The following is a 25,844-nucleotide window of genomic DNA, read 5'->3' on the forward strand; positions in this document are numbered from 1 at the left end:
TCAGTAGAATCAGGGCTAATATCAGACAGTGTTTGTGAGGAACTGAGGGGAATTCCTCCCAGCTCCATCTATTCCTACTGTCTTGCCAGAGCCCTGCCTGCAGTTTGGCTGTGGTTTGTCCCCAACAAAACTCATCTTGGTCCTCAATGCAGCAATTTTGAGCCTCAATGTAGTGATTTTGAGCCACATGGGAGTTGTTTGGGTCATGGGGTTGGACTCTTCATGGAAGATTAATGCCAGGAGTCAGTTTTCTCTCTCCAGGATCTGGATTAGTCACTGTAAGAGCAGGCTGGTACAAAGTGAGGGTCTTGCTCATCCCGGTTTTCCTTGCACAGGCCTGCTCTTTCTTCTGCTTCTCTTCCATGTTGTGACACAGCACATAGCCCTCAAAAGAAGCCTAGAGGTTGGTGCCCTGGTCTTGGCCTTGCCAGCCTCCAGAATTGTAAGCCAAGTAAACCTTTTCTCTTTATACATTTCCCAGCCTCAGGTATTCTGTTACAGCAGCAGAAGACAAAGGCAGCCCTTCTCCCCGTTACACAAATACGTACTGCCCAGCCTTAACTTGGCAAAATCACTATTTTTCTGTTTACATTCAATCACCTTTGAAAGTTTTTGAGTTTTGGCCAAATTGTAGAATGCTCAGAATATCTTGACACAGGGAAAACATTTGTTAAATGGCCTCCTGGCGTGCATTGTTAACTAAGTTTTGTGCCAGTTTCAGAGATATCAAGCTGTTTTGTACTCAAACTGTAAATTATCTTATCTTCTTTTGAAACTTTCTGAAAAATTTTAGCCTGTCTCCTATGAAAAAAGTATTTTATAGGGCTAAAAAAGACTTTATCTTTTATATTTATTTATGATATTGACAGAATATTTCAAAGATATTAAAACTAAATATAAGAGATACCCAACATTATACCGAAATAATGCCAACATTTTATTTTGGTCTGTTAATACATTTCATTCAAAGTTTATTTAAAAACCGAACACCTATGGAAAAGTTTAGAGAACAATAAAACAAGCAGAATCTTAAAATGTACATCTGTATACCAATTGTTCACATTTTGTGACCTTTACATCTCTCTGTATATTTTACCCTTAGTTTCTGAAACGTTTTTTCCTTAGTAATTCAATATGTCTCTTCTAAACAATTGGCATTATCTTACATAACCACAAATGTCACTACTACACTCAAAAAATTAGCATTCATATAGCATCATTATCCAGTATATACTTTACATTCAAATTTCTCCAGTTGCCTCAACACGTCCCTTGGTTTTGATTTACTTTTTCCTCTAGGGTAAAATCAAAGATCATGTATTTCAGGAGGTTGTTGGGTCTCTTTAGTTACTTTTCAACGATACATCTCCTCCAGCCACTTACCATATTTTCTGTTTTTCATGACCATAGATTTTTGAAGTGTCCTGGTCAGCTTACTTGTAAAACAGCTCACAGTAAAAATTTTCATATTATTAGAGGTTAATTACTTGCGAAATGCACACCATAGACAATGTCTATTTCCCATTGCATCCATTTGCATGCATTTTGGCAATGCTAAATTTGAGATGACTGATCCCAGATCCCTCCATTGTGAATGTGCCCTTTGCTTTTTGTAATTAAATAGTAATCCATGTACTGATGCTTTGAAACAATGTACACATGCTGTTAGGCCCCAAAATCATATATAAGGAAATCATCATTGAAAATTTCCCAAATCTGGGGGAAGACAGCAACATCCAGGTGCAGGAAGCTTGGAGGCTGCCAATGAAATTTAACTCAAAAAGGGGTTCACCAAGACACAATATAATCAAATTACCAAAAATCGAAGCCAAAGAAACAATACTAACAGCAGCAAGCAGTGAGAAACATACCACATTTATGGGAGCCCCAGTACAGCCTTTAGCAGATTTCTTAGCAGAAACCTAACAGGCTAGGAGAGAGCAGAACATATAATTCAAAGTACTGAAGGAAACAAAGACTGTTAGTTTAGGCATCTACTGATGGAATTTGTCTATAATTATCTAATGGTTACATTGATTTTCTAATTAGATATATCAACTAGCATTCTTCCGTAATAAAGACATTCTTATCTCTTTTTATTGTCATTATAGCCTCATAGATTTTTATAACTTGTTATAAATCAGTATCCTCATTATTCTTCTTTAATGCTTGCATTGACCCGGATTTGGCTAATGGAGCCCCTTGAAATGGCTTCTATGGATTTTGAACCTGTCTTCTTGATTCTGATCTTTTTCTTAATTTCTACCAAAAGATCGTCTAACACTTTTCTTTCCCTTGATATGGAAGTAATCTTTTATAAGGAATAACATTTGGAATAAAGTAATGTACCTATTGTTACTGGGGAACACAAACAAAAAGCAAATACAGCCATTAATTTACTTTGTATTGTATTTTAGAACCTTCCCTGGATAGAGTTAGGATGTATATAATCTTTAAAATCTTAAGTTCATATTAATAACTCCAATTCAAATCAGCACCACAGATTTCTTCCTCATCTTCCCGTTTCTTATTTATATCTCTCTTCTCTTTGTAAAATATCTAATTCTAAGAAGTATCAATAAATTACTTATTTCTCTCTTCTACAGTATACCAAAAATGTCTCAGAAGTACTGCATTAAAAACATTAGCCATAACACATCACCCAAGAGAAGTTTAATCTCAATTTCCTCTAGTATCATCACAGTACACCAGCGTAAATCTAAAGTCAGTAGAGACTCTAAAAACGCAATCAAATAAAATAAGTATTACCTCCAAAGAGGTATGCAAATTGCCCATAGGCACAAGAAAAGACTTGTAACATCTTTAGTCATTAGGTAAATGCAAATCAAACCACAATGAGATATTATTCACACTTACTAGGATGGCTATAAAAATAGTAATCGTCAGCATCATATTTTTGAAAAGAAAAAGAAAAGGAAATAACAAGTCCTGGAAATGTTGTGAAGAAACTGGACATTGCTGGTGGAAAGCTAAAATCGTGCAGTTGCAACAAAAAAACATTTTGGTAGTTACTCAAAATGAGAAACAGAATTACCAAAGGACCCAGAAGTTCCACTCCTAGGTATATACCCAAAAGAATTGAAAACAAGGAATCAAACAGTTATTTTCAGGCCAATCTTGACTGCATCATTGTTCTCAATATCTACAAGGTGGAAACCACCCAAATGTCAACTGACTAATGAATGAATAAACAAATGTATTATATACATACAATGAAATATGATTGAGAAAGAAAAGAAATGAAGTTCTGATCAATGCTACAATATGGATGCATCTGGAAAGCATTACGCTAAGTGAAAGAAGCCAGAAATAAAAGGAAAAATATTCCCTGATTTCATATAAATATATTATCTACAATAGGCACATTTGTTCATATAGAAAATAGAGTTTGCCAGAGGAGAAGGAGAGTGAAGTTATTACTTAATGGGTACAAGGTTTCTGTTTGGGGTGACGAAAATAATTTTGGAAACGGATAATGCTGATAATTCCACAACAAGGTGAATGTACTTAATACCACTGAATTGTACATTTAAAAAATAAATTGAGAAAATTATATGTTACACTCATTTTACCATACTTTTTAAAAGATGGAAAGACTACCATCAAAACAGGAAAAACACTGACAGCGGCATTCTCCATTATTGAACTTAAAGACAATGAAAGGAACCCAAGGGATTTAAATACACTGATAAATTTTCCAGAAATGTGGTTTGTCACAATATATCCCACAGTGAGTTTTCTGATGTAGTTGTAATTGTCTTTTGTAATAAACATATGAGCAATTTTCACTAGTCCATATGTCTACTCAAATGTAGGACTGTCATTCCTTGGAAAAGTATCCAATCTAGTAATTTTGAAATCATAACTTACTGTTTCAGGTTACAATATTCTGATTGTGAGTAAGGTTGAAAAGTTATTCTCATGTTTAGTGGTAACTTATATTCACTCTTATGTGAATTGCCTACTCAGCCTCAGTATTGCTGTTTTTACTGGGTTGGGTTGTCTTCTTTTTTTTTTTTTTTTTTTTGAGACTGAGTCTTGCTCTGTCACCCAGGCTGGAGTGCAGTGGCGACATCTCGGCTCACTGCAAGCTCTGCCTCCCAGGTTCATGCCATTCTCCTGCCTCAGCCTCCCGAGTAGCTGGGACTACAGGCGCCTGCCACGATGCCCGGCTAATTTTTTGTATTTTTAGTAGAGATGGGGTTTCACCGTGATAGCCAGGATGGTCTCGATCTCCTGACCTTGTGATCCGCCCGTCTTGGCCTCCCAAAGTGCTGGGAATACAGGCGTGAGCCACCGTGCCCGGCCGGGTTGTCTTCTTAATATTAAGTAATAAGAATATTTAGTCATTCTAGATACTAATTCTCTTAGACAAGAACAGCTGTGCTACAGAAAACAAAACAAAACAAATCCTAAAATCTTGCCAGTGTAGCTTTATGAAGTCTTACTTCCCATGACCACAAAGTCCAGTGTGGCATGAGCAGCTTTCTTCAGTGATTGTCCACCAAATTATGACCCAGTGAGCCAGGCTGCTTCCATATTATCATCAGCCAATCTGTACCTTGTAGCTCCCAAGTTCAAGACACAGCAAAAGAGAGTTGAAGAGTGTCTGTGCACAAGAGTTGACAGGAGGCTGGACACTGCAGTGCTTAGAAAGTCCTGCTTGCAAGATTGGCTGAAATCTGGGAACTTGGCTGGTGAACAGTGTCCTGAACTGACGTAAAGTTTCTCCTGACTGAGAGGGTGGCTCATTGTGCCTAGACTGGTGTTGCAAATAATAATTATGCTGAACATCAGATTTCCTTCTGGGATCTAGACTTTTGGTTCATGCTAGACAGTAGGTGCCTGTGTGAACAGCCTCTACTAAACCCTCTTGGATGCTAAGTCTGTAATGGGCTGCCTTGGCAGAAACAGTGCACACGTGTTAATGCATTTTTGCTGCTGGGAGGAGAGAGAGCTCTGTGTGACCCCTCCTGGGAGGAAGAGAGCATAAGGAAGCCTGCCTGTGAATTCCTCCAGATTCTACCTGTGTGTTTTCTCTGTATGATCTGCTGCAGAGTATTTACTATGACACTTTAAAAAATCTTAGCCATGAGGACAACTCTATGCCATATACCAACACTCCAAACATGGGAGTACATTTAGAGACTCTCAACACAGTGCCACAGAATATTTTTAAGGGCCAGGCTTGAAATGAGCTGACATCATTTTATCCCACTATTCAGAACCTGGTGACACGTTCTCAACGCTCCAACTGCAAGGGAGGCCAGAAACCATGGAGGGGCTACGGGTATTCAGTGATGTTCTGAATGTTCTCTGTCACACTGAATGTTCTCTGTCACACTGAATGTTCTCTGTCACACTGATTTCTCATCATTTGTATGTATTCCTCATGCCTTTCCCAGGCTATAGCTTAACTTTTTATTTTTTATGGTGTGTTTTGGCTTGAAACAATTTAATGCAACTAGCGCTATGAATATTGTTCTTTTGGCTTGTGGCTTCTTTTGTCTCCTCTAAAAAAGTCATCCCCCAAATGAATGCATAAAATATTTTTTAAAAATTTTTCTACCAAACTTTCTGTTTTGCTTTTTACAATTAAGAGCAAGTGTGCCTGAAATACACTTTAATTTAAGAAATGAAGTAGAGATGTAGGACTAAGTGGGTGGTATGTACACTCAGTGCAGAAGAAAGTATTTATGTAAACAATCCCCAGGGTGGAAAACAACAGACACATATGAAGAAATAACTGCATGTAGGGGAGCGTGACTGGAGCAGAGAGCCAGGGAAAACATGGTGCAAAATGACGATGAAGAGGTAGGTAAATGGCTAATGATACAGGACCTCGTGGGTCTATTACCCTTAGAAGAAAGGCGCCCCAGGAGCAGAGACCACATAGGCAAAGATTCATGATTGTGAGTTGAAGGGTAGTAGAGGGTAGGGGAAAGGGTAGATGGAAAAGTCACCCATCCCTTAGGGGAGAGAAGAATATGGTGGATTTCAAGTTGTCAAGGAAATTAGGAATCTCAACTAAAGATGCCTTTTCCATTTTACAAAAGGAAATAGGGAACTGCAGAAGCTAAGGGTGTTGGGGTGACCTCCAGTTGTTCTGAGACTGGGGTAGGAATGGACCTCAACACCAAGGGTCATATGGCCCCTGCTATATGGCCCCCAGCCTAGCCAGGGCTCTCTGACTCCTATGAAGGCTGTGACTTGGGAGCACAGACAATCTCAATCATTCTAACTGCCCTTTATGTGCAGAGAGGAGGCAGCTGTGCAGCACTGTGGACTCACTGCTGGCGCAGAAATACACAGATGTCTGGGAGGAGGCAGCAGACTCCAGAGTGAGGGGGAAATCCTCTTTATTTGATCTAGAGACACTGTAGCCATCTGGGACTTCTCCTTTGTTAGTGTCTGGAACACCATATGAGTAATGGATCAGCCTCAGCCCATGTCCCAGGTCTTGTCGGTACCAGAACATATTGTTGTGGTTCCAAGTCTGGTGACATGTCAAGGTCACCTGTCTTCCTGTCTCTGTGATCTTGTGTCTTGGGCTCTGGGTGATTTCAGCATCCCTGTGTCCTGTAATAGAAAACAACAGACACTGATGTTGTCATCCTAATAGAAAAGCCTGCATTGAGGCCTTGGGAATTCCAGGGAAGGAGGCCCTCCTGTGAGCAGTCCTCACCTGCCCACAGCAGACAAAGGGCCACATAGAAGAAGAGCCTGGTGCCCATTTCAGCTCCAGGTCAGGATCTTGTGTTTCCCAGCTCTGCTGTGGGCAAATTGAAGTTGGGCTCTAAGTGACTTGATGATGTCACTGTCCCTGCTAAATGCTTGAACTGCAGAGCTAACCTGCCACACCCCTTCTCTTCCCCACAGGAATAAATTATTTATAATAGAGTTGAATAATGTTTAGGTCTGTTTTGAAAGAAATCTAATAAACTCCTTAACTCTTTCCCTGATTTTAGTAGGGGAATTTGTTCTTCTATGTATATTTTATTTCCATTATGAGAAATTCTTTATTTGAATACCATTTTCACTTTCATGAATATTTCTCTAGGCTAAAGAACATTGTCATAGCAGTCCTGGTGCTTTTTATGACTTCCTGCACAAAATTCAACTCCAAATTGAATTATTTTCCTCTTCATTTAACCTCTGGACACTTGTATGTCAGCCTACAGGGATACCTCGGTTAAATGACATCCAGAAAGGTCTCCAAGTTTGAAGTTCAAGGTTCAAGGTCATTACCGTTTGAAGACTTGTTTCATACTTATTACACCTGATGGGAGTGTCACTGTCCAAGCTCTGGGTGCTGTGTGTTCTTATGGGCATGTTTTCCTCCTTTGCTTCAGATAAAGCTGCAAACACTGCACCATCTAAGTCCCCTGAGTGACTGTACTTCTTGTGAAGAAGAGAGGAGGCTAATCATTAGGAATGTGGATGAAATGTTCATCCAGAACGACACTTATCTGGAGCCTCTAGGGTCACAGGAAAAGGCTCTATTCCCATCCAGAAGATCTTATATTTACCAAATTGGAGAAGGTTGATGGGTTTGTAAATGTGCTATGGTGCAAAACTCACATCTAGTCCATAGCACTGCAATAGTTATTTCAGATACAGTAGGTTATCTATTGCACATCTTGATGCAACCTGGATGAGTAATTCCCACAATCATGCTCCAGTGAGAGAGGACACAGAATCAGAAGTGGAGACAGGGAGGAGGCCCATGAGCACTCCCATAGGAGGCCGTGGTTAGGGCCTGGCAAGCCCAGGAAGGACTTTCTTATCTATGCTCAGAACTCACCTGATCCTGGGAGACTAAGAGCCACACAGAAAAGGAGCCAATCCTCATGGTTGGGCCAGGGCAGGAAAAAAAAAAAAAAAAAAAAGGCTTTTCAGATCAGGACCTTCATTTTGCAAGGCAAGGCACATAGAATTACAGAGCTCTAAGGATCGTTCCCTACATCAGGTATGATCTACCAAGAATGTTGGTATTCTCAGCAACACTCTAACTTCTCTGGGGAGATAAACACCTACCAGGAATGTATCCTTCTACTTTTAAATTAATTTATTATTAAGTATAATAAATTATAATAATTACATGTTAACATTGTCTACCTCAACTTGAAGCTTTGTCTGTTTTGTGCACTGGTGTTTCCCAAGTACCTGAACAGTACCTACGGAGTTGCCATGAAGCCAGTGAAGAATAACCTCAGGCCTTCTCACTTGCACAGGATCTTTTCAACACTTCGCTATTTTGCATTCTCTTTTGCAAAGGGCTACCTAAAATGTATCAGCTTTGTGTCCCACAAAACTTGAATCTAGTCTTCACCTGTAACTTATTAAATGTTTGTTGAATGAATGAAGAAAGGAATGAATGATTATCTGAGTCCAGGCAGATTCTGCTTCTGTATTCAGTTCAAAATAAGTTTGAAGTTTTAAGGGAGCAGAGAGCCATCCTGAGAATGTTGGGAACTCCAGATGAATCCAAATGGATTTGGAAAAGATTAGTTTGTATACATCATCATAAGACTTTTTAAATGAATGAGTAGCAGTATGAATAAAAGATAAACAGTGGTCTCCTTCAAAAGGAAGGGTCTTTGGATGGTTGCTTCATTCCATCACTGCCACAGTTTAGTCAGTCTCTGAAGACTGTCTGTGATGGGGAGATTTGGGTGCATGTTTGGGAAATGATTCCAGGAAGAAGTAAGAGAGCAAGAAAAACAAAATAGGGAAAGGAGAAACCAGGATAAAGTGCAATATTCTATTTGTGCTGGGGCAACAGGAGATGGAATCCATCAGGACTTCCAAGAGCATAGGGTGCTCTCTGGAGTATCTGCGTGAATGGGCAGATTGGAGCTTTTGTCCCCCTGTCCTGTTCCACCAGGAGCATCAGGACCTCTGGCTGTCTTTGAGTACAGCACAAGTGAATTCAGATAATATCAGAGAAGGCCCCAGAGCAGGAAGCAGCAGGAAGCAGCAACATTCCCAGCAGGCAGTGTGGAAGGGCACAGTCAGCAGGAGGTTAATGGGAACTGGCACTGTCCACGGCAGCAAGACTGAAGTCAGAGAGGGTTGGAGAGGAGGTCATGGAAGCCACTAGAAGCTCCTCTGTGATCTCCTCCAATAAAGCTGTGCCTTCTTCTATCAGCTCTGTTGTGTGATGGCCAATTGCACTGAAGCCATGTCTTTCTGGGAGCACCACACCTTCATGCATATCAAACTCAGTTATCAAGCAGGAAGTTCATAAGAGGGAACATTTTCATATTTCCTTAAATGGCAACTCTTTATGTTAATTTTGCATAACGAACTATCAGACTACTACATTTGCATTTTAGATGACTTTGTGTCTGAAACCTGGTTGAATCAGGCAAAAGTAATCTGTGCTTGCCTTTGTTACCAGAATTTCAGAGAGTAAATAACTGTGCTAGGTTGGAGATTTGTCAGAGAATTTATAGGGACCTAAGATTTATTGAACCTACACGTTAGATGACTCTAATTTTTAAAGTTATCTCTCTAAAATTTCTGCAGGACTGGCCAACATGGTGAAACCCCGTCTCCACTAAAAATACAAAAATTAGCTGGGCTTGGTGGTGTGTGCCTTCAGTCCCAGCTACTCAGGAGGCTGAGGCAGGAGAATTGCTTGAACCCGGGAGGCGGAGGTTGCAATGAGCCGAGATCATGCCACTGAATTCCAGCCTGGTGACAGAGCAAGGCTCTATTTCCAAAAAAAAAAAAATCTCTGCAAATTGAATTCAGTTTACAAATGAGAACACTTAGCCAAATATATTTCAGGTAACCAGCCCAAGGGTTCAGAATATGAACTGCCAAGGTCTCCTTGTCTCTTTGATGAATGAGGACTACAGTCTGCATTTATAGATATTTTTAACACTCTTTCTTCACTATTTCTGTTGGTCTCAGTCTATTCCTTTGCAAGATATTTATCTTTCTTGGACTGCTCTAAAAATCGTCTCTTCGTCATTCATATTCTTCTATTTTAACACTGAGGTAACTATTTAATCTGGGATTTATTTGAATTCTTGAAACTCAAGTTTTAGGTCTTTAGTTGTCCTGGAAATTTCTCACCTAGCATCACACACAATATCACCTCTTATCATTCTCCTTATTTTCTTTCTCTTACACTTCAATGACATATAAGAATGAATGGGAAATTCTTATGAAATGTTGCATATATTCTAATATAACTGAAACCTCCATTGTTTCTTCTCTGTTGCTTCACTTCTGTTTCATATTATACAGTTAATTTTTTGTGTTGTTCTGGGTAACTTCTTCAGATTTGTCTTTGAAATCAATAATAATCTCTTCAATGAGCATTAATCTGCTCTTCACTTTATCCATTTTCTTTCAGTCATTTTAGGGATCATTTCTAGACATCCCATTTAATGCTTTTCAAAAAGTTATCTAACAGTTTCTGAGAGTCTCTTTTTTCTTGTTCAGCTTTCGGTTGTGTTTTGTGTGCATTTAACTATAGCTCTTCAAACTTTCATATCTCATGATGCTAACATTAAACCTTCAGGTTACCTATTGCAAATGTTTATGAATTCTGCTAACTTTCCTCATTGGTTTTTTGTTTTAATATTCTTCATAATGGGAGTATATTTGTCTGACATTCATCTCTGGAGTTTTGGAGAGGCTAAGATTAAGAGTGCACAGCTTCAACAGGCCATACCGTCAGCAAGTGTCTCCAGTCTCACCGCCAAATGCATGAGTCAAGAACTGTCTGCTGCACTCTGGGCTGCTAAGCACACCATGGATTATGTTCCTCGTATCGTAATCTTTTCTCAGGACAACCCCGATGTAGGCTCCAGAAGAGAATTCTGATTTTCTAATTCTTTGTCTTTATGCTATCTCCACAAATTAGAGCCCACGGGCCCCTGAAGTTCTATATAATGAAAATTCCTAAATCTGCAAACATTATCTCTTCTTTCCTTTTTGTCCTACCCAAATCTTCAGGCACTAGCCTATATATGCAAATTATATTTGTAGACTTTATACTTATTCAAGTTAAAGAACATACCGTATTTTAAATTAAAAATTCCCAGACCAGCTGACAGACTGGCTTCCATAAAGAGTGGCCCTAGGCTTGTTCGACCAGTGAACACTTGTTTATAAACCCCCACAGACCATCTCAGTCATAGAGAGACTCTTCGACTCTTAAATATCCTGGACTCTGGATAACTAGGAACTAAAATGTGAAAAAGAAAGTCCTAGTAAAGAGGTTTGTTTACCACGGGTTGTCTTAAGACTATACTGGAGAGATACCCTCAGTTTACTACTAGTTCCAACTTATTAAAAATAAAATGAATATACTTTACATTGCAATCACATGCTCTTCATTTCCCTTTAATGGGATTAAGAGGTCAAATTAATCATAAATTAAATCTGCCTAGATATCTAGATAGATCTGGTGGTCAGAGGACAAAACTCTTTTTTTTTTTAGAGATGGAGTCTTGCTCTGTTGCCCAGGCTGGAGTGCAGTGACGAGATCTCAGCTCACTGCAACCTCCGCCTCCTGGGTTTAAGCAATTCTCCTGCCTCAGCTTCCCAAGTAGCTGGGACTACAGGTATGTGCCACCATGCCCAGTTATTATTATTTTTTCTTTTTTTTAGTAGAAACGTGGTTTCACAATATGTTGGCCAGGCTGGTCTCGAACTCCTGACCTCAGATGACCCGCCCACCTCGGGCTTCCAAAGTGCTGGGATTACAGGCATGAGCCACCATGCCTGGCTAACAAAACTCTATTGGCAAGACCGTTTCTGGTGGTTGGTCAATGTAGAACAGGAAAGAGGCCAGTATCTGAATTAGTTGCTGTGGGGTTAGATGCTGGGACTTGTGATATCCTGGGTACTCAGCTGATTTGGGGGTCCAAGTGTGAGGTATGTCTTACTGGGAACTGAATGAAGTCAGAAGAAGGATTTTCTTAGGAAATTTTCTTTCAGTCTCCTCAGACATATTTGGGCACTTTTACCCTGTCTGTTTTTTCCTGTTTAGGGCCAGGTCTACACAGGGAAGAAGGCATCTCTACAATACTGTATTCTTACCCTCATCAGAGAAATGCAGGGCTAGTCCCTCAGTTCTGAGAGTTTCACTTTGAGTTTGTCCTCAGATTACTGAGCTGGTGGTCAGCTATGAATCCATGAAGCACATTTGTCATACTGTGGAGCCCAAAGGGAGACCAGCGTACTTGCTTGGGGTATAACAGAACTGGGCCCTGGAAAGCAGCTAGAGGTGAGCTTCTCTCCCACTGTCTCCGTGGGTCACCACACTTTGACCAGGGGCCCTGATGTCCATGCAACTCCAGCAGGGCGGAAGCTCAGGAAGGAGATGGGAGCAGGAGGCAAAGCCCTGCGTCTGAGTGGAGGGAGACTGCAGGCACAGGTTAAAAGAAAAGCCAGTAGCTGGGGCCTGGAACATCTAGGACAGAGACATCTAAGTTTTGTCCACATTCACCTGGGCAGCAGTGGTGCCCCCAAAAGTGGAGCCTGGAGACCACGGTAGGTTGAAACAGGTATGTGACCAGATGCCTCAACCTGGGAGAATCCATACTGTACCGGGTTGTGTTAAATCAACTTAGCCAGGACAAAAAATTATATTTCTAAGAATGCCTTTATCTTTATGATTCTGGGTTACAGTTGGTCAAGGAGCTATTTGTGTGAACTTTGCAAGACAGAAGTAAAACTGTCACCACTATACTTGGTAGGATATTAGGCTAAATGAGATAAGCCAATCACAAAAAGACAAAAATCTACATAATGTCATTTACATGAGTTATCTAAAATAGTCCAACGCATAGAAGCAAAAACTAGAATGGTAGTGGCCAGGGTCTGGGGAATGGAGTAAATGGGGAGTTGCTGCCAATGTGTATAAAATTTCAATCATGCAAGATGAATAGGATCTAGAGATCTGCTGTACAACATCATGACCTCAGATTATAAAACTGTGCTGTGCACTTACAAGTCTATAAAAAGGGTAGCTCTCATGTTAAATATTGTTACTAAAAGCTTTTAAAAATCTGGCAAAAGGATGTAGGTAGCCAAAGAGAGAAAGAGAAGAAAGAGGAAATTCATATAAATCAGAAACTGAGTAAACTAATTAGAATATACCAAAAATTGCAGACCTCGAAATCCTCAAATGCAAGAAACAGCCTTTTCTTCATTTTTAAAAATTTTTCCTGTTTTCCAATTATCTTTTCTTCCATTGTATATTTCATGTGATGTAATTTCTTGCACAAAGGGATTGTGCAAATCCCATCCACAAAGTAGGATGCCCCAAAAGATTTATTGATAAAGGGTAAAAAATGGCCTGACGCAAAGGTTCACACCTGTAATCCCAGCACATCGGGAGGCCAAGGCAGGAGGATCACCTGAGGTCGGGAGTTTGAGGCCAGTCTGGCCAACATGGAGAAATTCTGTCTCTACTAAAAACACAAAACTGGCCAGGTGTGGTGGAGGCTGCCTGGGAAGCTGAGGCAGGAGAATCACTTGAACCTAGGAGGTGGAGGTTGCAGTGAGCCGAGATAGCACCACTGCACTCCAGCCTGGGCAACAAGAGGGAAACTCTGTCTTAAAAAAAAAAAAAAGAAGAAGAAAAAACATTAACTAATGAATAACAATTTTTCAAGTCCTTTCCGTAATGGTAGATTGCATCGGGCACAGGAAGACTACATGTCCCATAAAAAAACATTTCCTGTCCTTTGTTGTGAACCTGGGAAAGCTCCCTCCTCATACAGTCTCCGTAAAAGAGATGCCCTGGCCTTGCCCATAGGAGGGCTATAGAGCAGAAAACTGCACCTTTCTTTTCTTTCTTTCCTTTTTTTAAAATCACAATAAAGAGTAAATGGGTATGTTTTACCTGGAAATCATGTGCCCATTGGACTTGTCAGGGAAGAAGTTATGATCACAGCTCTTGCATGACCTTAGCATCCTGCTCTTGGGGACATGAAAAGGGGGCACTAGGTAAAAGGACAGATCTCCGGAGTGAGGAGGGACAGTACAGAGATGTTGAAAAAACAGACTTCAGCTAGCTATTAAATATGACCCCCAGGACATCTGCTGTCCCTCAGATATGTAAACAGGTAAAATGGTATTTCGCTTAGACAGTTACAGTGATCATTAAACCAGTTCTCATACAGAAGCACCAGAGAGTGCCTGGGAAAGTCCTGTCCACTCTCCAGGGCCTGAGGCCTTCTGGCTGGCAGCCCTCCCTTCACGGTCACTTCCTGAGTGGGGCAGGAATGTTATTGCACAGAAGGCTGATGCTCACGCAGGGCTGTGCTACGCTGCTGGCACAGAAATACAAAGCCGAGTCCCCTAGCTCCAGAGAGCTCAGGTTTAGTTCAGAGTGCATGTCAGGGAACTGTTGTGCTGAGAATCTTTCAAGAATGTTTCCTTTTGCTCTCTCTTCCCCGTTATAATACTGAATGAGGAACTGGAGGCCCTGGCCCAGGCTCTGTTGGTACCAGTACACAGAGAGGTCTCCAGACCTAGGGGAACATCTCAGCGTCACTTGCTGTCCAATTGCTGTGATCAGGTGCTTTGGGGTTTGTGTGACTCCAGAATCCACTGAGCCTGTGTGTCAGAAGACAGAAGTTAAGCATAAGGCACAGAAGAAAGCCTCCTGTTGAAGCCATCATCGGCCTGCGTGCATTTCAGGGACAGGAAATGGAGATCGGAGACTTTGAAGCTGTGCCCAGGACTCACCTGCTCTCAGGAGACAAAAGGCCACACAGCAGAGGAGCCTGAAGCCCATGGCAGGGTCTCCCAGCTCCGGGCTGGTATCTCTGTAGTAAGTATTCTGCAGTTCCCAAGCTCTCTTCTTCCTGATAGGAGCATTGACCTGTGATGTCACCGCACTGACGTACTTTCCCCTGCCGGCCACTCCAGCCCACTGTACTCTTTGGCAGGCCTCCGGTTCTGCTACTCCATGTACTATTCCTGTCTTGCACAGGCCAGAAGCACAGGATTGAACACAGTCCCCACATGCCCACATCACACCTTACTTTCCTTGGCCCACCCTGTCCCTGCCCTGACACTGATTCCCCAGCCCTTGCCACCCCAGCCCGTTCACCCTCTACTGCCCGTGCAGAGGCAGAGACACTCCCTCGTTGGTGCAAACCGAGGCCTCTGGCACCCTAACTCTTCCAAGGCAATGAGAGTTTGTGCTTAACTCTACGTGTCCAGGCCCCACTCAGGGAATTCCATCCACTCCGCTGATGCCAGCAGGCAGCCAGGCATCCCCTTCAGCCCCCTCTCTGGGCCCCTCTCCCGCCCCTCCACTGAGTTCTCTGCAGCATTGTGGAGCCACAGCGCCTCCAAGTGGCCAACAGTCTGCAATCTCATGGATTCATACTTTCTGACACGATATGCTCAAATTATCCAAATCAGAAACAGAGATGCCCCCACTCCTGCCACCCCCACACTCTAACACACCCTCTCCATGCTTTCCCAAAGAGTCAATTTCGGGTTGATTTTCAAATCCACCCTTCGCCAATGGAGTCAGAGGACACATGAGCCAACATTTTGATTATGAAATAAACAATTGTTACATAGTTGCAAATAATGTGTTAAGATGGTAGAGACCAGCCAGAATTATAAAGGCCATACAATTAAACAGTGTGATGATATCAAGGAGACCCAGCTGGAAACCCTATATTCCACAGCTAATCCTGGTTAATTATACTTGTATGTTTTCATATGTTGTATTTAGATTCATTATTACTAAATTTTAGATAGTGCATTTTACAAAAGGGTTTCTAGATTTTAAAAATTTACTTCTAAATTATGAAAATTTGAAATGAATAACACTGCCAGCTGTAATCAAGCAGATTCCGTTGGTTCTCACATTTGCTATCACTACGCAGAAGTGACTTTGATCTCTGACCAGGAAATAGTTAGTGGTTAATAATATCCCTCATATTAATAATAGCAATATTCCAGAACTCTATATAAGCAGGAATTAACATACATTTCACAAAACTTAATTAATACTTGGCTTTTCCTATGAAAATAATAAAGATGTTAGTATAGTACAATGCTGGGGAATGTCATGGTAAGAAGTGAAGAGGAAAGCAACGTGAGCCCATTCTTGACCAATAAGCAGGGTCTGGCTGTTTCTTGGGAGACACAGGTCCTTCCAGGCTGTGGAAATACTGAGCACAAATGCAGAGAATGCAAAGGCTGCGGAGTTTTAGGAAATATTCAAAGAGGTGTTTGGTCACAGAAGGTAATGGATCTGGGTGGTGAGTGTCAGAAAGAGATACAACGGAAGCAGAGTGTATCTTTGGGGAAATAGGAGAGCCTTTATCTGTTTACCATCGGCAGTGAAATGAATTCCTCTGTTTTGAGACTTGAGATCTAAGTCCAGAAGGAAGACATTGGAACTAGCTCCAGGGCCCTCCCACAGGGCAACAGGCTATGTGGCGATGACCATCCTAGACTGGCCCTGGGGTGATGCCAGTTGTTACAAGGCCTTGCCGCATATTTTCTAGCAATTGAAAACTTTGACAGGTTATGTTGCAGAGAACACAATTTTTTATCATCTGGTAGCTCTACTTCTATTTTTTCATAATCTTTAATCATGTTCTCCTCAAATTTCTCCAAACCAAATCTCAATTTCTTCCCCCTTAATGATATAAAGCAAACCCTTGAGATTTTACCTTCTGTACTACACATCTGTCGAACAATCCTGACACCAAAATGAATTTCTTTTTCTAAAAAGGAGAGTGCCAGCTACTGTATCATTATAGTGTACAGCATCCGACAAAGAAGGTAATTTTGCTGTGAACCTCCTGAAGGAGCAGCATCCTCTGAGCAGATCCTCCTGGCCTTGTTTCTGCCAGCCTTTCTCACAGCTGTCTGGTCTGAGACTGCCGTACATGGAAGCAGAGAGATTCGTGCACAGAATTCCGGTGACTCTGCCAGGCTGTGCCAAGCTGGCACGGAGATACAGGGCCGAGTCCCCCAGCTCCAAGGCACTCACATTCATCTCAGAGTGATAGTTACGGAACTGGCGCCCTGAGAATCGATCAGGGAGGTTTCCTTCTGATGTGCTTAACTCATTAGCACATTCGAAGATAAACTGGGGCCCCTGACCCGGGGCCTGTTGGTACCAGGACACACTAGTGTGCCCAGAGATAGGAGAGCATCTCAGAGTCACTTGCTGTCCTCTCCTTTTGATCAGGTATGTGGGACTTTGGGTGACTCCAGCTTGCACTGGGCCTGTGGGAAAAGCAGATGGAGGATGAGCCAGGAGACAGCGTGGAGACTCTCCCCAAGGTAAAGTGGAGGACACAGGGGTAGGAAAGCTGAGAATGGGGCTGCTGTCCAGTGCACAGGACTCAGTTGCTCCCAGGAGACAAAGCAGCCCCCAGGAGAGGAGCCCCGGGCCCATGGCACTGCAGCTGACGCAGGACTTGGTCCTTCTGGGGAAGAGCTGAGTGAGTTCTGGGCCTTGATTTTGCTGATGCAAGGAGTATCTTGTGATGTCACTGTCCTGTGTCCTCCCCCTACAGGCTTTTCCTGTCTGTATAATGTGGTATTTTGGTGCCTGGGTGATCCCAGCATCAACAGAGTCTGCTGGAGAGGCAGATGGAAGTGAAGACAAGACTTAAGAAGTAGGGGGACTCTTCAGAGGAAAGGGGAAAAAAGCCTTGGAGCCCAGACATTGCAAACCCATGACAGGGTTTTGCAGCTGTTTCCAGGACACATATGGTCCCAGGAGACAAAGGGTCATGCAGAAGAATTTGGGGTTCATGACAGGGTAAGAGTGAGGAGGGGCTCTCCCAACTAAGTGCCCTGATCCTCAGGACAGTGAGCTGGGGCTTGGAGGCCCCTCTCTAGGGAACAGTCTGGTGGGCCTGTGGTGTCATCCCCCATGCCTTCGGAGTCCAGCTGGTCCAGGGCCTTCTGACTGGTCTCAGGCAGGATCCACCTCCTCTCATGAAGGCTGTTGCCCAGCGAGGCCTGCAGGGAAGATAGGGTGCAGCAGAGATGCACTGGGCTTAGGGCACAGCCCGCCCCTTGCATCCCCATGTTTCTTTGAGGCAGTTGCTCCTCTGTCTGCACCTGCCCCTGACACCAAGGCTGCCAGCCAAAATTCTTCAACTGTGGATCTCATTAAAGATTAGAGGTATTTCCTGAATCTTGCATATCTGTAGGTAGCCAAGCAATAACTGTAAACTGTTGTAACATTTGCATAATACTGAATCCGAGCCTTAATTTTTCTTAACCCTTCCCCTCCTAGGCTGCTCTCCCAGGCTGTCCCCAGAGCGCTAGATCCCAGTGGACCACAGTGCCATCTTGTGGCCAATAAGTTAAGTTTCATCATTGTGTCTGCAATGGCCCAAGGGATGCTGGGAAGTGTCTGCAGGTTTTATGAGCAACCTCCCTAAACCCTGATTCCAACACTGGTTCTAACCCTGACTATTGCTTTACTCAAAGCTTAATATCCCACCCTCATTCAAAATAACTCATCACATAGCAGCCATTAGAGTCTAATTGATATTTTCTCCCTTAAAGCTATCATATAAAGGGAGCGGGATAGAATGGGAGGAATGGAAGAAAATTGGATTTACTCTAAAGTAGGAAGAACATACAGGAATTGAAGTGCATAGTTATTTCATTTCCATTACCAAAGATGAAATATATGTCCCCCAAAATAACAGTCAATGTTACCATGAAAATAAAGATTAGCAGAAGATTGGGACGATAGTGAGATTACCTTCAAGATAGCATCAAATATGTATTAATGAAAAGTAAAATTTGAATGTAAAAAGTAGGATCCCTTGCAGGCAACAAGTAATCTTGAAGGGAGCAGTATCCAATGTGGAAAATAAGGATGGATAATGAAGATCAGCAAAGGGCCTTCCACAGAAAATGATTAACGTATACAACGCATATCTGCTGATCTGAGCAGCAGACACGCAAGCAATGATTCTGGAAGAGGCAGAGGAGCGTTGTGAGATGAGGATGCAAAATAGTATCATAAGGAAGCAAGGAGAGAGAGGAGGAGATTTGTGAGCAGGAAGGAGGCGATTGTGTCATGCTGTGGTTAAGCTGCTGGCACAGAAGTACATGGCTGAGTCCCTCTGCTCTGTGCGTTGGATCTTCAGAGTAGAGTCGGATCCCTCAGGCCTCGTTGCAGAGAACCGATCGCTGCGCAGCCCTGAGTCATCTACTGCACCCGTGCCTTGGAAGTAAATTAAAAACTCCAGGCCCTGCCCCAGGTTCTGTCGGTACCAGTAAAGGACAGTATGACCTGAAATTGGATCACACCTGAGCGCTACATCCTTTCCCTTCTCTGTGACCTTGTTCCTGGGGGACTGGGAGACTCCAGCACCTGTGTGATCTGTGGAGACAAGTTGAAAACAGAATGAAGAAAATAGTTGTACTCATCACACACACACACGCACACACGCACACACAATGAGGCTGATTGGTGTCTGAGGACTCACCTGCCCCCAGGAGGCACAGGGCAGCCCAGCAGAGGAGCCTGGTGCCCATGGTAGGGTCAGGACAGGATGGGAGCTTTGCCAGATCAGTGTCACTGTGAGCAGGAGCAGAGGATGACGGACGTCCCTGTCCCCACAGAGCAGTCTCCACAGTGACATCACTTCCTCTCTCAATCCCCATAATCTCAGGAACACAGGATTTATATTAGAACACACTTCGATGACTGCTTTAAATATTTATTAGCTCCTTTTAAACAACGTCAATGCATCAGTCTTCACTTTGCTCTGCAGAGCTGTCTGGAGCTGGAGACCGCATGCTGCATCTCTGAGTTCATCTCCTCACCCCACAGCCGCTCCTCTGTCTGCTGGGCATGTTCTCTAGAATGTGCCATCAGCGTCCCCAACACAAGGCACCACGGGGTGAGCTCATTGTCTTTTCAGGAAGTCAGGGTCCCCTGTGCCATCCCATTCATGCCCCGGCCTCCTCCATCCCCCGAGTCTCAAGTGCCAGCAGGACTGTCCCATCGTATGGGTTCCCTCACAAGCTGCACCTCCTGCCTTTCTGCTGGGACTACTTCCCACCTTTGTTGACTATAATTCAGAAAAGATAACTTATGGGAAAACTCAGAGTCTTTTTTTTATTTTTCCATTTGTAATTATATTTTCCTCCATCTCAGTATTTAATGAATGGGGATCATAATTCTCACGAAATGGTTATTTTTGATCATCTTTCTTGACTTTCATTGATCTTTTCAGTCTATTCCACCAGGAGAGATTTATTTTTTCTTTGTGACTGCTTTTAGATTCTTCTCTTTATCAGTTATGTTCCACAATCTCACTATAATATAAACATTTATCTTATTTCATATTCATTTGAATTCTTGAAACTGAGAATTTAGGTCCTGAAACACCTCTGGAAAATTCTCAGCTAATGTCTCATCATAATCCCTTATTCCCTCTACTTTCCTTTTCTGAAACTTCAATTATCTATAAGAAAAATGGGAAATATATATATTTATATAATATATAATATATAATTATATATTTATTTATATATTATATGTATATTTATAATATATCTTATATAATATTTGTATTAAGTTAATTATAATTAATATCTATATTAAATTAATTATAATATTTATATTGAATTAATTATAATAAATATAAATAATATATAATATATATTTATATGTTATATATTATATATAAATAAATACATATAATTAAGAATTATCTATTCTACTATGCTGGAAACCACCCGTGAGCTCTCTCTAAGGTTACATATTTAATTTTCGGTGCTGCATTCTATGTAACTTCTTCAACTCTGTCCTTGACATCACTAATAATCTCTTAGAAGCATTTCTTTTTTTTTTTTTTTTTTTTTTTTTTTTGTTGAGACGGAGTCTCGCTCTGTCGCCCAGGCTGGAGTGCAGTGGCCGGATCTCAGCTCACTGCAAGCTCCGCCTCCCGGGTTTACGCCATTCTCCTGCCTCAGCCTCCCAAATAGCTGGGACTACAGGCGCCCACCACCTTGCCCGGCTAGTTTTTTGTATTTTTTTAGTAGAGACGGGGTTTCACTGTGTTAGCCAGGATGGTCTTGATCTCCTGACCTCGTGATCCGCCCGTCTCGGCCTCCCAAAGTGCTAGGATTACAGGCTTGAGCCACCGCGCCCGGCCTAGAAGCATTTCATCTTTTCTTCATTTCCATTTTGTTTTCACTCACTCACCTGTCACTCACTCATCCAGTCTCTGTGAAATGAATGAGGACTCCCTGCCTGCCAGGCACTGCTGGTGGTGAATGTAACAAGATCAGCCTTCACCTTCATGAAGTTTAAAATTAAGTGGAGCACAAAAGAAGTAAGACAAGTTGCAAGGAAAAATTGCAACTGTGCTGAACTTTACTAACAGGCACATGATTCCATGAGAGCTTATGAGAGGGAAATTGAAATTTGACCTCAGCTGAGAGTTGAGGGGGTGCTTCCAGTACCAGGGCTGATCACGCTGAGATCAGAAGTGCAGGTAGAAGCTGACCACTGCAGAAAGGAAGGCACTAGCCCAGGGTGGAGGAAATGGCCTTTGAGGTTTCTGCGATGGGAAGGAAGGAGGCACAGAAGAGGCAGCCTCACGGCTGCAGTAGAAAGGGGAGGGGAGGTGTTGCGGAGAGGCCCAGCAAGGCCCTCGGGGGTGACTGCTCAGATGGGAAAGGCATGCCACAGGTAAGACCACGTGAGAGTGGGGACTGGGGGAAACCCTGGAGAGAGGAAGCAATGTGGTCCCCAGAGAGAGAGATGGGAGTCTAGACGGATTTGAAATACAAATCCTGTTCCATCCTGGGGGCCTCGGACTCAGGATGATGAGCAGAAAAGTAAGAGCTGCGAAAGCCCTGGTCCCATCCCAAAAAGATAGCTTGGAGGAAAGACCAGAGAGCAAAAACAGAGACATCTGAGGCTTTGGGACCAGTCCAGGCCTGGCTGGGATTGCCTGCAGAGGCACCTGGCACAGACTGAGGCTCACACTGCTTGGGACCCATTGGGCTTCCAAGATTCCCAGTGCTGAGAACTCTGCCAAGGACATGGTTGAGTCTGGGTCTTGAAATTCACACAGGGGCCCTGCCCAGGACTTACCTGCACACAGGAGAGAAAAGGCCATACAGCACAGGAGGCTGATGCTCATGGCAGGTGCTACAGGATGGAGGGGTCTTCTGGGTCTGTGTGTTGATGAAAGGGGAACAGAGCTCTCAAGGAAGTCATCCTGAGACCTCATTCTCTCTGTCTGGTCCCCAGAACCTTCCTGTCGAGAGAGGCCATGCCCCTTCTCCAGAGGGTCAAATCCAAAATAAATGCACCACTGAAGTTTTGATGGGAAGAATGCTTCTTGACAGAAGCCTTACAAGTTTTTCTTGACCTTGATGCAAACAGCTTGTAATTCAATGTAAATTTTATTCCTGCAGTGATATAATTCCTCATTAATATTCTGGTGTTAGTTATCTATGTATTGCTATAGTCTAGAATCTTAGGAAAAATCCTCATGTCTCCCTGGTGTTTTTGATTCCTGTGTCCCAAATACTCCTTCAAGTATCCTTTTCTAATTTACTTAATTGACCATAATCCTGTTAAAGATCTGAAATGAGGAAGCCAGAGGAGAGGACAGATGTACAGAGGAGGGGGGTGTGCAGAGGTGTCGGAGGACCGACTACAGCCAGTTACTAAACGTGAGACCAGGGACAGCTGCTTCCACTCATATGTATAAACAGGTAACATAATATTTCCCCTGCCTGATATCAGTGGGCATTAAAGCAGATCACATGTAGAAGCAGTAGAGAGTACCTGGGAAAGGCCTGTCAGCTCCGCAGGGCCTGAACCCCTATGTCTGGCAGCACCCTCCTCACAGTCCTTTCCTAAGTGGGGCAGGAATGTTTCTGGCATTTCCTTGGGAAACTGGCCTTTCCCAGTTACTCTCCCTGCAGGCCACCCCTGCCTGCTCTACCCATTGGCAGACCCCAGGCTCTGCTGTGTCCTGCACCATTCCTGTCCTACACAATCCTGAAATTAAAAATGGGGCAGGTGGAACACAGTCCCCACATGCCCACATCCCACATTATTTTTCTCTGACAACCCCTGTCCTTTTCCTGGCACTGATTCCCAGCCTTTGCCACCCCAGCCTCTTCACCCTCCACTGCCCACGCAGAGGCAGAGACATTCTCTCCTTGGTGCAAACTGAAGTCCCTGGTGTCCCTACCTTGCCCTGGGCAGTCCCAGGACCTACTCTGAATTCCAACCACGTCCTGATGCCAGCACACAGCCAAGCATTCCCTTCAGCCCTCCTGTCCTTGGTCACCCTCCACATCTCCCCAGGATTCCCCACAGTTTGTGGAGCCACAGCGCCTCCAAGTGGCCAATGTTCCAGTCTCATGGATTCCCACCTTCTGACTTGAAGAGCTCAACATTGTCTAAGTTGGGAGCAGAGATGTCCCACCCCAACCCCTGCAACCCACACCCTCTCACACACACACTCTCTATTGCTTTCCCAGAAGGGTTGACTTAGGGTGGAACTTCAAATTCACCCTTGGCCAGTGGAAACAAAAGGACACATCTTGACTGCACAATAAACTGCTGCTACATCATTGCAGTGAGTATCCTAAGATGGAAGAGAGGAGCCAGAATTATACAGGCCACAGGATTAAATAGTATGAGGATATCAAGCAGATCCAGGCTGGAAACACGACATTCCAGAGCTCCTTTTGATTAGTCAGAGCCACACCTTTTCACACTTTGTATTTAGATTTTTTTTTTTTTTTTGAGACGGTGTCTCGCTCCGTCACCTAGGCTGGAGTGCAGTGGCGCAATCTTGGCTCATTGCAACCTCTACCTCCTGGGTTCAAGCAATTCTCCTGCCTCAGCCTCACAAGTAACTAGGACTACAGGCGCCTGCCACCGTGCCTGGCTAATTTTTGTTTTTAGCAGAGATGGAGTTTCACCATGTTGGCCAGGATGGTCTCAATCTCTTGACCTCGTGATCCGCTCACCTTGGCCTCCCAGAGTGCTGGAATTACAGGTGTGAGCCACCACACCTGGCCTGTATTTAGATTTATTATTGCCAGATTTTAGATAGCACATACTCTAAAGAGGATTTTTCGATTTTACAAATTTATTTCTGAATTTATAAAAATCTTGAAATAAACTACCCTATGAGCTATATATAACTTAGGCAGATTCAACTGGGTCTGATGTTTCCTTTCTCTACCTAGAAGTCCCTAGGAGCTCTGCCAATGACCCGGCATCTCTTGGTAACGCCACACTGAGAAACTATTTCCATGCGCTGAGTCTCCACAGAAAACACACACACACACACACACACAATATCTTGGTTTTTTAATTTTTATTTTACTCTAAGTTCTGGGATACATGTGCAGAACGTGCAAGTTTGTTACATAAGTATACATGTGCCACGGTGGTTTGTAGCACCTATCAACCCATCATCTAGGCTTTAAGCCCCGCATGCATTAGGGATTTGTTCTAATGCTCTCCCTCCCCTTCCCCCCATCCCCCCAACATGCCCTGGTGTGTGATGTTACCCTCTCTGTGTCCATGTGTTCTCATTGTTTGACTCCCACTTATGAATGAGAACATGTGGTGTTTGGTTTTCTGTTCCTGCACACACAATATCTTTTACTTGGAAAGAATGATAAGATTCCATTACTGAGCTTAACTAATTTTTATTTCAGCTTTTTAGGTTGATTTCTGAGAAGCACCTTGGATGATGTTCCAGTCTCATCAAATCTCTAAAAATGTAGCTATGGAAAGTGTGGTTATGCTGAATAATTTGTTTTTATGGGATCATGAGACTGGATGAATATTACTACAGCACAGTTTTATTTTGGAGTTTTGGAAAGTGGACAGCTGCCTTCCAGACCCCAGATCAAGAGAGCCACTGACAGCTTGCACCCTGTGCCTGGACAAGCCAAAACACCCAACAACATGTGAAAGCAACCCTGGGGGCTGAACTCTGGAAAGCCACTGGGGAAGGACTCCCAAGGCCTTGGGAGCCCCTCTTTGCACCAGTGTATGCCCTGGATGTGGAACATGGAGTCAAGAACTATTGGAGATTTATGATTTCATGACTTTGCTGGGTGCACTGGCTCATGCCTATAATTTCAGCACTTTGGGCAGCCGAGACAGGCAGATCACCTGAGGTCAGGAGTTTGAGACCAGCCTGGCCAACATGGCAAAACCCCGTCTCTACTAAAAATACAGAAATTAACCAGGCATGGTGGCAAGTGCCTGTAATCCCAGCTATTCAGGAAGCTGAGGCAGGAGAATTGCTTGAACCCAGGAGGCGGAGGTTTCAGTGAGCCGAGATTGCACCACTGCACTCCAGTCTGGGTGACAGAGCAAGACTCTGTCTCAAAAACAAACAAACAAACAAACCAAAAAAATTAAAGACTTTCCTGATGGGCTTCAAACTTGGATGGCGCCTGTAACACCTTTCTTTTGCCCGATTGCTCCCTTTTGGAAGAAGAATGTTTACCCCATGCCTATATTCTCACTGTATCTTAAGAATAAATAATTTTTAAAAAAATTTTACAGGCCAGTAAGGTGGAATAGACTTGCTTTCTCTCAAATGAAGCATTAGACTTTGGACTTTTGAGTTAACGCTGGAATGAGTTAAGACTTGGGGAGACTGTTGGAAAGGCACGATTGTATTTTGCAATGTGAGAAGGACATGAGATTTGAGAGAGAAAAAAGGCAGAATGATAGAGTTTGAATATTTGTCCCCACCCATGTCTCATGTTGAATTGTCATCCCCGGTGATGGAGGTGGGGCCTGGTGGGTGGTATTTTGGTCTTGGTCA

General features: G+C 43.1%; 1 protein-coding gene, 1 long non-coding RNA gene and 2 gene segments (V, D, J or C); 1 reads left to right on the forward strand and 3 right to left on the reverse strand.

Annotated features, from left to right (window-relative positions):
• The window catches only part of LOC117072419 (M1-specific T cell receptor beta chain-like), a 339,687-nt gene extending 324,626 nt beyond the window's left edge, over positions 1-15,061 (reverse strand). Inside the window, exons 1-4 of the mRNA XM_033192584.1 lie at positions 14,743-15,061; positions 14,526-14,610; positions 7,826-7,839; positions 6,462-6,600 (exon numbers count right to left, since the gene is read on the reverse strand). Coding sequence (XP_033048475.1) covers positions 6,462-6,600; positions 7,826-7,839; positions 14,526-14,610; positions 14,743-15,031 — 527 coding nt within the window. The 5' untranslated portion in view covers positions 15,032-15,061. The remainder of the gene's footprint in view (positions 1-6,461; positions 6,601-7,825; positions 7,840-14,525; positions 14,611-14,742) is intronic.
• The window catches only part of LOC117072418, a 372,247-nt gene that overhangs the window by 330,353 nt on the left and 16,050 nt on the right, over positions 1-25,844 (reverse strand).
• Positions 14,607-25,220, forward strand: LOC117072439. The gene is made up of 3 exons (XR_004432798.1): positions 14,607-14,827; positions 17,222-17,316; positions 24,718-25,220. It is a non-coding gene; the product is annotated as an uncharacterized LOC117072439 (long non-coding RNA).
• Positions 19,080-19,944, reverse strand: LOC117072428. The segment is given in 2 exon segments: positions 19,080-19,387; positions 19,494-19,944. Coding segments are annotated over 2 exon segments (486 nt in total).

Source organism: Trachypithecus francoisi, unplaced genomic scaffold (assembly GCF_009764315.1).
Source record: "Trachypithecus francoisi isolate TF-2019V2 unplaced genomic scaffold, Tfra_2.0 Lachesis_group4, whole genome shotgun sequence".
Taxonomy (NCBI): domain Eukaryota; kingdom Metazoa; phylum Chordata; class Mammalia; order Primates; family Cercopithecidae; genus Trachypithecus; species Trachypithecus francoisi.